The sequence below is a fragment of the Prionailurus viverrinus genome, chromosome F1, assembly GCF_022837055.1.
Source record: "Prionailurus viverrinus isolate Anna chromosome F1, UM_Priviv_1.0, whole genome shotgun sequence".
NCBI lineage: Eukaryota > Metazoa > Chordata > Mammalia > Carnivora > Felidae > Prionailurus > Prionailurus viverrinus.
Window position 1 is genome coordinate 24,796,595 of NC_062577.1, and position 15,599 is coordinate 24,812,193.

General features: G+C 35.0%; 1 protein-coding gene across 2 annotated transcripts in view; it reads right to left on the minus strand.

Annotated features, from left to right (window-relative positions):
* Positions 1-15,599, minus strand: part of XPR1 (xenotropic and polytropic retrovirus receptor 1) — a 212,828-nt gene that overhangs the window by 59,272 nt on the left and 137,957 nt on the right. For both annotated transcript variants that reach the window (XM_047840768.1, XM_047840767.1), the window contains exons 4-7: positions 8,508-8,731; positions 5,508-5,657; positions 5,155-5,238; positions 96-177 (exon numbers count right to left, since the gene is read on the minus strand). In XM_047840768.1, coding sequence (XP_047696724.1) covers positions 96-177; positions 5,155-5,238; positions 5,508-5,657; positions 8,508-8,731 — 540 coding nt within the window. The remainder of the gene's footprint in view (positions 1-95; positions 178-5,154; positions 5,239-5,507; positions 5,658-8,507; positions 8,732-15,599) is intronic.

A 15,599-nucleotide genomic window follows, 5' to 3' on the forward strand; every position in this document is an offset into this window, starting at 1 on the left:
GCTTTGTTAGTTTGATACCAGCTTTGACAGAAGGACAGAATATAACATGGGCATATTAGTAAGAATAATTTAGCTTAAAATTTTAAATGACTTACCGGCAAGCACAAGGGTAATATTCAGTACAATGAATATTCCACAAAACAGGCCAACTCTAAAAGTAGTCCATGCTGGTGCAGGCTGTAGATAGAAAAACGGCATGCCAGGTATAGGGCAAAATACTGCATACATTTAGCATATGATCTAATAAATTAGTACTATGAATCCCAAAGCTCTACCATGAAAACAAAGATATTTTATGAACTGAATTTTTATAAATCAGAACCAGAGAAACATCCTTCATCCTCCTAGAATATGAAAACAGAGTAGCCAGTTATTCAAATTCTTTTACAGAAATCTGAATTACTAAATAAACAAGATTATAATCGTAGACGTCAAAGTATACATACACTGAGTTTTCCTTATAGGAGAAACCTGAGTGCAATTTCATTTTTACAATGTATACATCTTTAAATTTCATAAGTCACTCTTTACTCAGAGTTCATGTAATTGGTAGAAGGAACCATGGAGACAGTGACAAGATTAACAACAACTGTTTTCTATACTACTTACACTATTAATACTGGGATAATTTAAAGTGAATTTTTATTTATTTATTTTAATGTTTATTTTTGAGAGACAGAGGGAGAGCGTGAGTGGGGGAGGGGCAGGCAACAAGAGACAGAGACAGAGACAGAGACAGAGGAAGAGAGACAGGATCTGAAGCAGGCTCCACGCTGACAGCAGTGAGCCTGATGTGGGGCTCAAACTCATGAACTGCAAGATCGTGACCTGAGCCAAAGTCAGATGCTTAAGCCAATGAGCTACCCAGGTGCCCCTAAAGTGAATTTTTAAAGACATGCTAGAGGGGCGCCTGGGTGGCTCAGTCGGTTAAGCGTCTGACTTCAGCTCAGGTCATGATCTCACAGCTCGTGAGTTCGAGCCCCGTGCTGGGCTCTGTGCTGACAGCTCAGAGTCTGGAGCCTACTTCTGCTTCTGTGTCTCCCTCTCTTTCTGCCCCTAACTCACTCACATTCTGTCTCTGTCTCTCTCAAAAATAAATAAACATTAACAAAAAAATTTAGTTCTGTGTTTAAAAAAAAAAAAAAATAATAAAGACATGCTAGAGATTCTCAAGAGACTGGTATATCTGAATCTCCAGAGTATAAAGGTTAAAGAATATTTTTCTCCATTTTAATGCAGATTTATATCAACTGCTTTCTAATATAAAAGAAAGTACCTGATATTTTAAAAGTAAAGGGATGAGAAACACAGGAAAGAGAAAATATTGTGGATTTAAATATTTGCAATGAGTGTTATAAAGAGATTCTGCTGGTTTTTAAGGTGATATTATATTTAAGATGGTTTAAATGTTTTCTAAAAACCTTTAAATGAAAAAAAAATTGAGACTCCCTCTGACTTACATATTATTAATCAGTACAGGTATCTGCAATTGTTAGTTTAAGACTGAAAGCATCCAGAGGGAAGACAGTCATTTGTATTTAAATTTTTTTTTCTTTAGTTTAAAAAATTGTGTAATTTATCATATAGGAAAGAACACATAAAATGTATTTGAACTGTTAAGGAACTGAATAATAAAGTGTGCCTATACCTATCACTCATCTTTAGAAACAGAACATTTCTATTAACTTTGACATCTCTAACCCTTCCATATCCATAAACCTTCCCCCCTCGCCAAAGATAACCATTTACGTGTTTTTTTTTTTTTAGCTTTACCAACTCTTCATGCATTCAGAAACACCTTAATTTTTTGAGATTAATTTTATTATTAACAGTTTTACTGAAATATAACTAATATATATTAAAGCATACACATTTAAAGTATCTAATTTGATGTTCTGATATAAGTAAACACTTATGAAACTATCACCATAATCAAGACAATGAACATATGTATCACCCGCCCCCCCCCACCCCCCTCCCCCGCCGCCAAGAGATTCCTCATGACCTTCTGTAACATTTTTCCAATCACCACACGCATCCTACCACTAGACAATCATGGACCTTTCTGTCATTATATAGTAGTTTGCATTTTCCAGAGTTTCAGGTAAACAAAACCATATAGAGTTTGTACTCTCTTTTGGTCTGGCTTTTTTCACTCAGTGTAATTATTTTGAGATGCATCCATACTGTTCCATATATCAATGTTTATTCCTTTTTATTGCTGAGTAGTATGCCATTGTATGGATATACCATAATTGTTTATCCATTCACCTAACTGATAGATATGAGTTGTTTCCAGTTTTAGGCTATTATGAATAAAGCTGCTACAAAACATTTGGGAAACATCTTTTTTTTTAAAAAAAGGATTTTATGTATGTATGTATGTGTGTATGTATTTAAAAGTAAGCTCAACACCCAAACTCATGACTCCAAGATCAAGAGCTGAATGCTCTACCAACTGAGGCAAGCAGGAGCCCCTGGTATACACATCTTTATATGAAAATATGCTTGCAATCTGCCTTGGGTAAATACCTATGAGTGTAATGGCTAGATTATATGGTAGATGAAGGTTTAATTTTTAAGAAACTGCCAAATTGTTTTCCAATATGGTTGTATTATTTGATATTCCAATAGCAGCATATGAGATGTCAGAGCTTTTGTTCCTCCAACATTTAGTGTGTCATCATTCTAATAGGTATATATTATCTCATTATGGTTTTAATTTGTATTTCCCTATGACTGATGATATTGAACATCCATTTATGTTTACTTGCTACTTATCCATCTTTGATTGTGTGTTTGGTCAGATTTCTTGCCCACTTTTAGTTTACGTCGTTTGTTTTCTTATATTTGAGTACTGGAGTTCTTTATATGTTTTGAATACAAATCCTCTGTCAGATATATTTTGTAAATATTTTCTCTTGGTCTGTTGCTTTTCATTCTCTTAATATTGTCTTCTGAAGAGAAGTCTTAAATTTTGATGAAGTGCTTTTGGTTTTATTTGTTAGATCTCTGCATAAACCAGCCATCAGGATGTTTTCCTGTATCCTCTTCAAAAATGTGTAGTTTTCTGTTTCATTTAGGTATACTTAAAATTAATTTTTGTATATGATGTGGAGTTCTAATATTTTTCTTTTGCAGTTGGAAGCCAATTGCTCCAGTGCCATTTATTGAAAAAACTATCCTTTCTAAGCTGAACTGTCCTTACATCTTTATTAAAAATTAGTTGTACTTAAATCTTTACATCTGTCTTTACATCTTTATTGAAAATTAGTGCCCAGGGGCGCCTGGGTGGCTCAGTGGGTTGAGCATCGATTTCAGCTTAGGTCATGATCCCAGGGTCATGGGATTGAGCTCCGTGTCGGGCTCCACACTGAGCATGGTACCTACTTAAGATTCTCTGGGGCACCTGGGTGGCGCAGTCGGTTAAGCGTCCGACTTCAGCCAGGTCACGATCTCGCGGTCCTGGAGTTCGAGCCCCGCGTCAGGCTCTGGGCTGATGGCTCAGAGCCTGGAGCCTGCTTCCGATTCTGTGTCTCCCTCTCTCTCTGCCCCTCCCCCGTTCATGCTCTGTCTCTCTCTGTCCCAAAAATAAATAAACGTTGAAAACAAAAATTAAAAAAAAAAAAAAAAAAAAAAAAAGATTCTCATTCTCTCTCTCTCTCCCCCTCTGCCCCTCTCCCCTACTCACACACTCTCCCTCCCTAAAAAATAAAGAAAAAAAATTTATTTAATTAAAAAAAAAAGAAAATCATTTGTCCATGTATTCATTGGTCTATTTTTGGACATTTTATTCAGTTTCATTCATCTACTTGCCTATCTTGACACTAATACCACACTGTTCTGATTACAGTAGTTTTAATAAGTTTGATATGAACTAGTCTCAATCTTTCAACTTAGTTGTTCTAAAGTTTTTATGGTTATTCTTGGTCCTTTGTATTTCCATATAAATTTTTACATTTGCTAACCAGTTATACATACATAATAAATATAAAGACCTATTGAGATTTTGAGCTGGATTGTGTTTTATCTATGGATCTATTTAGGAAGAAATGATACCTTAGAAATATTGGGTTTTCTAACCCATGAAAATGGCATATCTCTCATGCATTTGTCTTCTTTATTTCTCTTAGCAATGTTTTAGTTTTCAATGTAAAGATGCTGTACATCTTGTGTCAGATTTATCCCTATATATTTCTATTTTAATTATAAACAGCATTTAAAAATTTGATTTCTAATTATTCTTGATTTTATATATATATATATATACACAAATATATGCAATTTATTTTATATGTTCATCTAATATTCTGCAACCATGCTAAACTCACTTATTAGTTCTAGTAGCTATTCTAATAATTCACTGCATTTTTCTACACAGGTTATCATGTCATCAGCAAAAACCCCACCAGTTTTAGTTCTTTGTTTAAATCTGAATGCCTTTTATTTCTTTTTCCTACCCTCCTGCACTGGCTAGAATCTCTAGTACAATTTTGAATAAAAGTGGTTAGATTGAATCTCCTTTTTTTGTCCCTAGTTAGGGAGAAGGCATACAGTGTTTCATCATTAACTATAATATTAGTTGTAGGTTTTTGCCTTTTATTAGGATAAGGAAGCTTTTTTTGTTATGGATTTCCATTCCCCTGTGGTCAGAGAACATATGCTCTATGACTTAAATCCTTTTAAGTTTATTGAAACTGGTTTTATGACACAGAATACATCATTTAAATGTTTTGGTATAACTACTGTGTAGACATCATTTAATAATTTTTTAGAATTTTTTTTAGAATCTTGGCATTTTGGATGAAGATATGCAATACCCGAGCATACCTGAATCCTCCACCACATATCACGAAATAAAAACCTCATCTTAATCATTTAAGGAGACCCAGAAATTAGGATGTCAATAAAAATAAACAAGAGAAGGAGTACAGAATAAGAAGAGAAAGGTGAGAAGACATTATAATTCATCATGAAGTGAGATGTGGCATTTAATATTTTAAAAATGAAATAACAACAGTAATAACTACTTTTAAACTTTGGCTGACATCTATTTTTTTAAGTAATGAAACTAGAATGTTACCAGCTAAACAGATTATGTTGATTACTAAACAGACAAAACCAACTGACCAGACAACTGGAAAAAATACGAACCTGAGCAGCTCCCAAAGGGGGAACACGTAAACGCTTCATAGCTTTTTGTCTGTCACCATCTTCAAGTTCATTAGTCACTACAGCCTAGAAAGACACATTAAATTTTGACACAGGTTATACTAACCTTGAGTAATACATAAATAATTCTGAACCATTTATACATATGGTATTCTGATAACCTCTTGGTGACTATATACTGAATAAAAAGCAAAACAAAAAAATCATGAATAAGATTATTATATTCAAAGCCAGCAAGTAATTACAAAAAGGGAACAGAGATGAGGAATTATTTCATTAAAAATAAGACATTAATTTTATTGAAAATGTGTGGCACACAAATGAAATTACTATACCTCAGTTTCAGAGATGAGCTGGTTGATTTTCTTGCACGTATAAAAAGGCGCCACTTCTACATGAGCCACTCGCCAATCTGCTCCACGAGACGTTTCCAGGATCTTGTCATGCTTTTTGAGGATTTTTCGAAACCCTGTAAAATTCAGATTCTACAGAAAGAAATGAGAAAAACTACTGTAATTTCCACCACCATAAAAGAAGGAAAACAATAAGCACTATGCATTGATGAGCTGACTGAGGACTGAGGACTGAGAGAAATGGCAATGCTTTCATACAAGCATTTACTACTAAAAAGATAAGACTCTTCTTTCTTATTCCATCTGTTTATTTCAAGGTAGTATACCATCAGTAATAAAAGAAACCCTGAACTATGAATCCTAGTATTTCTATTTCAAGTAAATTAATAAAAGTCTTAAACTCAAAACATCTTTATTTCCATTTTCTTATGTACAATATTCTCAAAAAGGCTAGTTCGTATTATTTTGCTTCATGATCAAAAGAAGACTGTCAGAAAAATGTTTGGATTTATCATACACTGACTACATTTCTTAGTTTTGTTTTCCGAAGGACTGGCATAGCTATGTATTTTACCTCTAATGTGCAACCATTTACGAACCAGCATGGAAAAATGGAAAATCATCTATTTCTTTTAACTTTCATTTTACTTCTATCCACTCTCAGTTTGGGGATGGGAGTGTGAAGAGAGTCAGTAGAAGTGATCACATACATAGGGTTTCACTGATGGTGGGTGAGAGCTTGCACTCTTTCTCCATTTCCACAATATCAAAATAGTATACTTTTCTACATTCTCAAATTGTTGTTTTTTTGATCAACATGCAAGAAAAAGCAAGAAACCGGCTTTTCACAGTTCTTTAAACCAGAGGCTTCCAAATTTGTTGATCACATAGTCCTATCAGTAAAAAAATTGAATACTGACTCCAAATTAGACTTTGCATGCTTCCTAGTTTGTATATAATTTTTTTTCTCATACTTTAATAAATCATCTTAAACTTTCCTTGGGGTGCATACACCATGAATTAAAGACTGCTTTCAATTTTCCTTTCTCCTCACTCTCAATATAAATATATTCTTACAGAATAGCCAGCCTCAAAGAACAGAGAATGGATCAGAACTTTTATAATTAATGATTATTTTTGTTTTCCCAAACTTTTTTTTTTAATGTTTATTTGTTTTTGATGGGGGGGGGGGGGAGAGAGAATGAGGGAGCATGAGTGGGGGAGGGCACAGAGAGATAGGGAGACACAGAATCCAAAGTAGGCTCCAGACTCTGGGCTGTCTGCACAGAGCCCAATGTGGGGCTCAAACTCACAAACCATGAGTTTATGACCTGAGCTTAACCAGCTGAGCCATCCAGGCCCCCCAAGGAGCTTTTTATAATGACCCCACACAAAAGCTGCTGGGAAAGTTAATAAAACAAAATTTAAGAGGGGTATTTCCCTGTAACACAGAAGCATAATCAATGAAATATGAAACGTTAATGTTTTACAGCATTATAAGAAAGAATATTTTTGTTTCTTTTTAAATATAAATTATAATGCTATAGATAAATTTCAAAGGAAAATAATTTCTCATGATATGCTTTACTATTCTTCTTTGAATAATAAAATATTAAATTATCAAAGAAGAACACAGAATTACGAAAGAGATGGAAATAAGTACATGCATTAACAGCTTAGAATACTGCAGATATGAGACTATAATGTCTTCTTATTTTAAAACTCCCAATTTACCCCTAGAATACTTTTGTTGTATAATCTTGAGTTTTCATCCTGTGATGACTGTAACCACAGATTATCAGTACTAATCACAATAAAATGGAAAAAGAATAGTACGCAAAGTCACTAAATTTAGAGATTAGAGAAGCTTTTGCCTACTGAAATGTTTATTATTGAACAAATCATCTGTTCTTCTATAAATCTGTTATAGAGTCAACTATGTAAACAAATCTGTAAAGAATTAGAAATTAATAAATGCCTTCAATTTCCATAATTTAATGTACATGGTAGTAAGGCTTTACAGATTGGATTTTAAAAATAGTCATATATCCTAATTGCATAGATATTCAGTCTCTATATATATTTGCTGTGACCTAATTTCTTTTCTCTCACAAGAATTCTTTTCTACTTAAAAAAAACCTTTATTTTAATTCTAATGTAGTTAATATACAGTGTTACATTAGTCTCAGGTGTACAATATAGGGATTCAGTAATTCCATAAAGATTTTTTTATCACAGAGTCATATTGCAGTCTGCGGATAATAAAATTGGAAGGATTGTTAGTTGTAAATTGAAAAGTCAGTATCTTTTATAATATTATTAGTGTTAGTTTCAGGAAAGTTAACTGTCTAATTGCCTTTGTGGAAATTTTGCTATAGGTTTGGAGGAATATAAAGCTCTTACATAGCCAGCGGTGGTTAGGTAAACATATACAATTTCTTATTTCTATTCACCACTACCACAGATGCCTCTAAAAACAGGAAGCAAACCGTGAGTGAATATAGTGAATGTTGTACAAAAAGTTTTCAAAAACTGATCTTCAAAAACAGAAACTTTTCACAAATTTTTTTGATGTTTATTTTTGAGAAAGAGAGAGAGAGAGAGCAGAGCAGAGTGGGAGCGGGGGAGGGCAGAGAGAGAGGGAGACAGAATCTGAAGCAGGTTCCAGGCTCCGAGCTGTCAGCACAGAGCATGATGTGAGGCTCGAAAGCATGAATCATGAGATCATGACCTGAGCGGAAGTCAGACAGTTAACTAAGCCACCCAGGCGCCCCCAAAATAGAAACCTTGTTACACTATTTTGCTACCTTTGATATGTGGTTTTTAGCCAATTAGAACAACTGAAATCACATTAAGAACCTAAAAAATAATGACATGCTAAAGATTTCCCTTTTTGGATTGGCCCATTAGTATAGTTCAAGGTTAATTCCAAATTTCTCAATTATTTGAAGATTCCATTCTCCAGGGTAAAAACTGAAGTACCTGATAGTTCTGCAGCAGGATAAGACTGAGGTAGAACTCGCTGAAGGCCAGTTTAAGGTCTTTAATATTCCTATGTTGGACACGTTCCTCGTGGGACAAGTGGAAGACTGGCTTTCTGCGTTGTCGCAGTGTAGTAACGCCAGTGCTCTCTTTCTGTGCATCCAGTGATGACTGAAGCTCATTCTGAAGTGTAGCAAACCTGCGCTGAGCCTCCGCAAGCTTCTCTGTTAAAAAAAAGAAAGAAAGAAAAAAGAATTTCAAAACATCAAGATAAAAAAGCTGGTAAAGTTCTCACTGACTTCTGAATTTTTAGTATTTATTCCAGTTTGTTTCCCTAAAATTTCTAGGAAAAAAAATGTTACATGTAATATTTAGAACTGGATAGGAAAAAAATGTTTTGGTGTAACATTTCATCCTATCATTCTATCCCACGTTTCCCTCCCTGTAAAACCTCAAGTGTACCCTTTGTTTTTACAGATGAAGATACAGAATTTAAAAAGCCATGAAAAGTGAGAATGCAAAATGGTACAGCCACATTATAATCTGGAAAAGAGTTTATCCAGTCTCGAAAAGTTAAACACAGAGTTAGTTACCTTAAGATGCAGCAATTTCACTCCTAGGTATATACCCAAGAGAACTGAAAACATACGTTCACACAAAAACTTGTACATATACATGAATATGTATTCACAATAGTCAAAAAAAACCTAGAAAAATAGTAAAAAAAAAAAACCCTAAATGTCCATTAACCAATGAAAGGATAAGTGAAACACACACACACACACACACACACACACACAGGAAATATTATTCAGTCATAAAAAAGAATGAAGTACTGATAGATGCTACAACACGAATGAAACTTGAAGAAACCATGGTAAGTTAAAGAAACCAGACACAAAATGCTACATGTTATCTTATTCCATTTATATGAAATGTCCAGAACAGGCAAACCCAGATACAGATTAGTGATTGCTAGGGTCTAGGGGGTTGGAAGAATGGGGAATGACTGCTAATGGGCATGGGGTCTTTTGGGGATGATGAACATGTTCTGGAATTATATAATGGTGATGGTTGTACAACCTCGTGAATATTCATGATTTGAATCTCTCTCCTCGGGAATAGCTCAGTCTCTTTTAATAGCTTATGTGAGTAGTCAGGCTTCCTTGGGATAATCTCCCATTCTTTTTTTTTTTTTTTAATGTTGATTTATTTTGAGATAGTACGTGCACATATGTGTAAACAGAGGAGGGGCAGAGAGGGAGGGAGACATAGAATCTGAAGCAGGCTCCAGACTTCAAGCTGTCAGCACAGAGCCCGACATGGGGCTCAAACTCACGAACCACAAGATCCAGTGGTTCCAACTGAACCACCCAGGTGCCCCGATAATCTCCCGTTCTTAGTCAACTGATTTGGGACCTTGAATACAGCTGCAAAATCCCTTCAGAGCAACACCTAGATAGATGTTTGACTGAATAACTGGGGAAAGATAGAGAATACATGAGGAGGATGGAATCTCAGAGGCCTCCTTAGAATTATGCTATCTCTGGACTGATGCAAATTTCTAGAGACTCCAAATGCCACTTGGCCCAGCAGTCAAATGGAGATTTATAGTGTTCAGGTTTAACTCACAGTGGACCCAGTTGGTCCATGAACTCACACTATGATTACTTTCTCAGTTCTAGAATGTATAACTGAAATAGAAACATCAGGCCACTTGTACAAATCTCACATTGATTCTGACCCAGGGATAAGGGCCATTATTGTCGGAAGGACTAGTGGAAGTTCCAAGAACTTCTCCCTATCAAGATAATAATCAAGAAGCAAAAACACATCCCTAGGGGAACTCCAGAGCTTAGTGCCACAACCAGAGACTTGAAAGATACAGGGATGTTGATATCTATCGTTCCCCATTTAATTCATCTATTTAGTCTGTGCAGAAGTTGTATGGATCTTGAAGAATGTGGATCACAGCAAATGTAATCAAGTGCTCATTCTGATGTCAGCTGCCATTCTAGATGTGGTATCATCACTGGAGCAAATCAACACAGCCTCTAGCACCTGGTATGCAGCTATGCACCTAATAATGCAGCTTCTTATCTGGCAGCAGATGCCAGCATTGTCTGAGCCCCAGAAATGGCATCATTCCCCATAAGTACTGGTCAGCCACCTAGTGGCAGGTTGAATGCAACTGGATGCAGGGGGCAGATCTGTCCTCTCTGGAATAAATGTATTCTTGATATGGTTGTGCCTTCCCTGCTCATAACATTTCTGGCTAGCACCACTATTACCTGGAATGTCTATCCATTTTCATGGTATACTACACAGCTTTGTTTCTGATCAAAAAACTCATTTCACAGCAAAGGTAGTAAAACAATAAGCATATCCATGGAATATAATGGTCCTACCACATACCCAGAAATTGCTAGCTCAAAGAAAGACTTAAAATGAGAGACAAAACTCTTGAAGAATAGGGTTCTGCCTTATAGCATTATATTGGTGTTTTCGCAAACACAGTCAAAATACAGAGTCTACGAATCAAGGAATGGAAGTGGGAGTGGCTCCTTTCACTACTGTACTAAAAATTCACTCACCCAATTTTTGCTTCCCAATCTGCAACTTGAGCTCTGCCTATTGGTTAGTTCTCAAGAAGAAATGCTTCTTTCAGAGGAATACAACAACAATTACACTGAATTGGAAGATGAGAAACACCTGGCCATTTGGGGCTCATCATACTACTGAACCAGTAGGCAAAGAAGTTGTTTACTGATTAGTGATTGATCCCAATGACCAAGGGGAAAGTGAATTGTTGATATACAATAGGAGCAGGGAGGACTGTGTCCATAACCCAGGAGACTCTTTGGAATATATCCTAGTATTTCCATGACAAGTAATAAAAATTAATGGGAAGCCGCAGACATCAAAGAAAAGAATTATTGACGATTCAGACCCATTAGGAATTGAAGTCTGGGTCATTCTATCCACTAAAGAACCCTAGTCAGTTGGGCTTCTGGCTGAGGGCAAAGGGTAGCGGAAAAGGCAAAATCATAGATACAAACTATGGCCTCTTGACTTCACGCTCTTTTACATAGTTTGTATTTTCCTCTTTTTGTTGCAATCTGGTTAACTTCATAGAGCTTCAGCTCTATGTTCAAGTGTATAAATTCTCTTTTTAAAAATTTTTTTTTTAACATTTTTTTTTTTTTTAAGAGGCAGAGAGAGAGCATGACCAGGGGAAGGGCAGAGAGAGAGGGAGTCACAGAATCTGAAGCAGGCTTCAAGCTCTGAGCTGTCAGCACACAACCTGACACGGGGCTCGAACTCATAAGCAGTGAGATCATGACCTGAGCTGAAGTCGGACGCTTAACCGACTGAGCCATCCAGGCGCTCCTATAAATTCTCTCTTAATCTCTACCTAATTTATAGGTTTAACTGGTTAAGATATTAAGTTCAGTGATTATATTTTAATTATTAAAAGTTCTAATTGGTTATTTTAAAAAGTCAATTTTGATCGTTTCTTCTTTGTTCATGGTTTTGATATTCTTCTATGTCTTTAGCCATACTAAGCATATTGTTTTACTTTGTATCTAATTAATTTTGCATATTTTATGCAGCATCTTACTGTTTTGTAGTTCAGAGGTTTTCAGGATTTCTTCCTAATCATCCATATTGTAAGAAAAAGAACTATTTACCTATTTTCAAATCTCCAACTGAAAAGGCAAAATGAATCTCAAATTTCTTATTAAAGCCAAGCATTTCCACTGCAAAGTTGTTTATCTTATTATCCTTCTGATCAAAAACAATATAGAACTTTTTGGTTCTTTCTTGGTTCACTGTGCACTTAATGATTCAGTAATTTTTTCGTGATGCTTCTGGATCAAAAGATACATATAACACTTCTGTTTTATTAACAACTTAAATATTTATGTCCTAACCAGTTAAAAGCCATACAAAAAAACAGTATACACAAACACATACACAATATATAATGAAAGAATGTGAGACAAGGTCAACTATAAATTACTTTGTTGATTAAAAAGCTTAGGTAACTTGTAAGACCCAAAAGCCAGAAAATCGTAAGTATATGAATGATCAACTTTTACTGTTAAAAGACTGATATATGAATTTGCTATCTGTTTACCATCCTTAGCCACAAATGTCAATACATAAATTTTTGTAATTATTTACATCTTTCATCATATGGATATTAAAAATGAAAGTAGTCCAAAAAATGGAAAGAAAGAAGAACTATTACTTCCTGCATGCCAGCAATGTCATGAAACAAATGCCTCCCCATCTGGCAAACTCCTCACTCATTTTATAAGGCTAACCTCAAATATTATTTTCTACGTAAAGTCTTTCTTGCCTAACAACTCTCAGCTACAACTTGAAACTCCCTCTACAGGGCTCTCATTAGACCACAAACATGCATACAAAGCACACTGAACATATAATTCTTTGTTTATATGTTTGTTTCATTAACCGTGAGCTCTCTAAGGCCAATGCTTCTCTCTTGAGAGCAAAAAAAATCTTCATGTTTTAATGGTGAGCAATTTTCTAATACCTTTTTCAGATATACTTTACACAGCATAGAATTCACCGATGGTAAGCATAGTTTGGTGATTTTTAGTAAATCTGTGGAGTTGTGCAATCATCAACACCATTCAATTTTAGAACATTTCCAACATCCCATACACTTCTGTCATGGCCACTGGCTGTCATTCCTCATTCCCACCCCTAGCCCCAAGTAACCACTGATCTGCTTTCTGTTTCTATAAACTTGCCTTTTCTGGACACTTTTATAAAGGAATCATAACGATGTGTTGTCTTTTGCATCTGTCTGGATTCTTAACATAATGACTTTGATGTTCATCCACAGCAGTTTGTTCTTTTTATTGCTGAATTATACTTTGTTGGGTGGATATACCACATTTTGTTTAAATATGCATGTTGATGGACAATTGTTTCTATTTTTTTACTATATAAATTATGCTATTAATATTCACATATAAATTTTTGTGTGGACTATCATCATCATCTTTATATTATAAGAGCTTGCAGACAGTAGGCTCAATCAATGTTTGTTGACTGAGTGAATGAATGAATATGTAGGAAAAACTCTCTAGTAATCCAAGTGCCTATAGAGAAATAGAGGAATAATAAATGCCAGGGGTATTTTGCTAGTTTTTGAACCAGTGATTCTCTTCCTTAAGGGGAAAGCTATCTGGAAGAGCACATAAAGGAAAATCCTTGTTTGGAAGTAGGGGAGTATAAAGCATATTTCAAAAAAGAATTCAGTATTACCATAGTTACAGTGTTATACTTAGAAAAAGGGTTTAATACTTATCAATAGGTTTAAAAAGGATGAGAAACACTGCTTTTGACAAGTGTCCAAATCTATTTTTCAATGACACCACAGTTTTCTAGAGTCAGGGCTCCAAAAAGTTCAAATATATGGGACAGCACAGAATTTGGGAAAAGGTATATATGTACACAAAAATGTACTTTGGCCTATGAATTAAACTCTACAAATATACTTAAAAAATAAAAATGAATATTTCTAAGTAATTTCATAAATACTGATAAAAATAGCCTATCTTGGCAATAAATTCCAATCTCTACACATTCCAGTAAATCCAGTGACTGAATGAGAACAGATTATTTTAAGAATACATGCTGAATGCCATAAGCTCTCAGATAATAAAATATTTCATAAAAATTTCCAATAACCATTCAAAACTTTCAAAGCACCTATATGTCCCTTAAATACATTAGGGACATCAGGGTTAACGAGATCTTATTTTTATTTATTTATTTATTTGTTTATTTATTTTGAAAGATACAGAGTACAGAGTACATCTGAGCTGTCAGAGCAGAGTCCAATGTGGGCTTGATTTCACGAACCATGAGATCATGACTTGAGGTGAAATCAAGAGTTGGACGCTCAACGGACTGAGCTACCCAGGGACCCCAACAAGGTATTTTTTTTAGTTTTCACCAGATTTATATATATTTTACTTTTAGAGAAAAGTTATTTCAGAACTATAAACTATCTTAAGAATAACAAAGCTATTATAGTTATGCAACTCAAGAATAATTGTTGATAAAACAACGTTAGTGTTTTAGAATACTTTGATTTTTTTGTATACTTATCTTGCAATGTTATAATCTTGCTAATTCAATTTATGGATGTCAGTATTATTTGAAATACAAAATTTGTAAGACAGCTGACCCATCCTAGATGATTCAGGGTAGTTAATTGTTATATTACATGACATTTTTGTGCTTTTATCTGGAATTCTTATTACCTGAGATTGTTACACCTCAAATACTGAAGTCTAAAATTTCCATGTGTGGGTAAAACAACTCCAGCCTCAGCAGACTATCTGTTATACTCCTCAATCCCAAATATGTCATGTACTTTGATTTCACAATGCATCTGGATAGATGTTTCCCTGGAACACTGCACTCCAACTCCTCTCCGACTGTTATCCTCAATATGCTACTCCAAGAGCATGTGGAGATGCCTACGCATTTTCAAGGATGCAATTTAAATTTTACTTCTTGTGTAGGCTTTTCCTCAATCCCTCTCTTTTCCTCTAAGCAAAGTCAATGGTTCTTCATGTCACTTTCCACAGTACTTTGCAAAATTTGAAAATACCAAGTATCATATTGTACATAAAAGAAATAGTACAGTTGACCAATACACACAATAGCTATTCTACCATTCCATTCAACTATTTCTTTTCATGTATTTTTTAATTTTTATTTTAAAGTTTATTTATTTTCAGAGAGACAGAGACAGCATGAGTGGTGGAGGGGCAGAGAGAGAGGGAGAGCAAGAATCCCAAGCAGGTTCCACGCTGCCAGCGCTGAGTCCGATGCAGGGCTTGAACTCACGAAACCATGAGATCATGACCTGAGGTGAAATCAAGAGTCAGATGCTTAACGGACTGAGCTACCCAGGTGCCCATATATATTTTTTAAATACCCGAGATGACCCCTCGTATTTTAATTCCCTGACCCATGTGTAGAGTTGCAACCCACAGTTTAAAAAAAACATTACTTTTGATGACAGTCGGCTTTTTTATT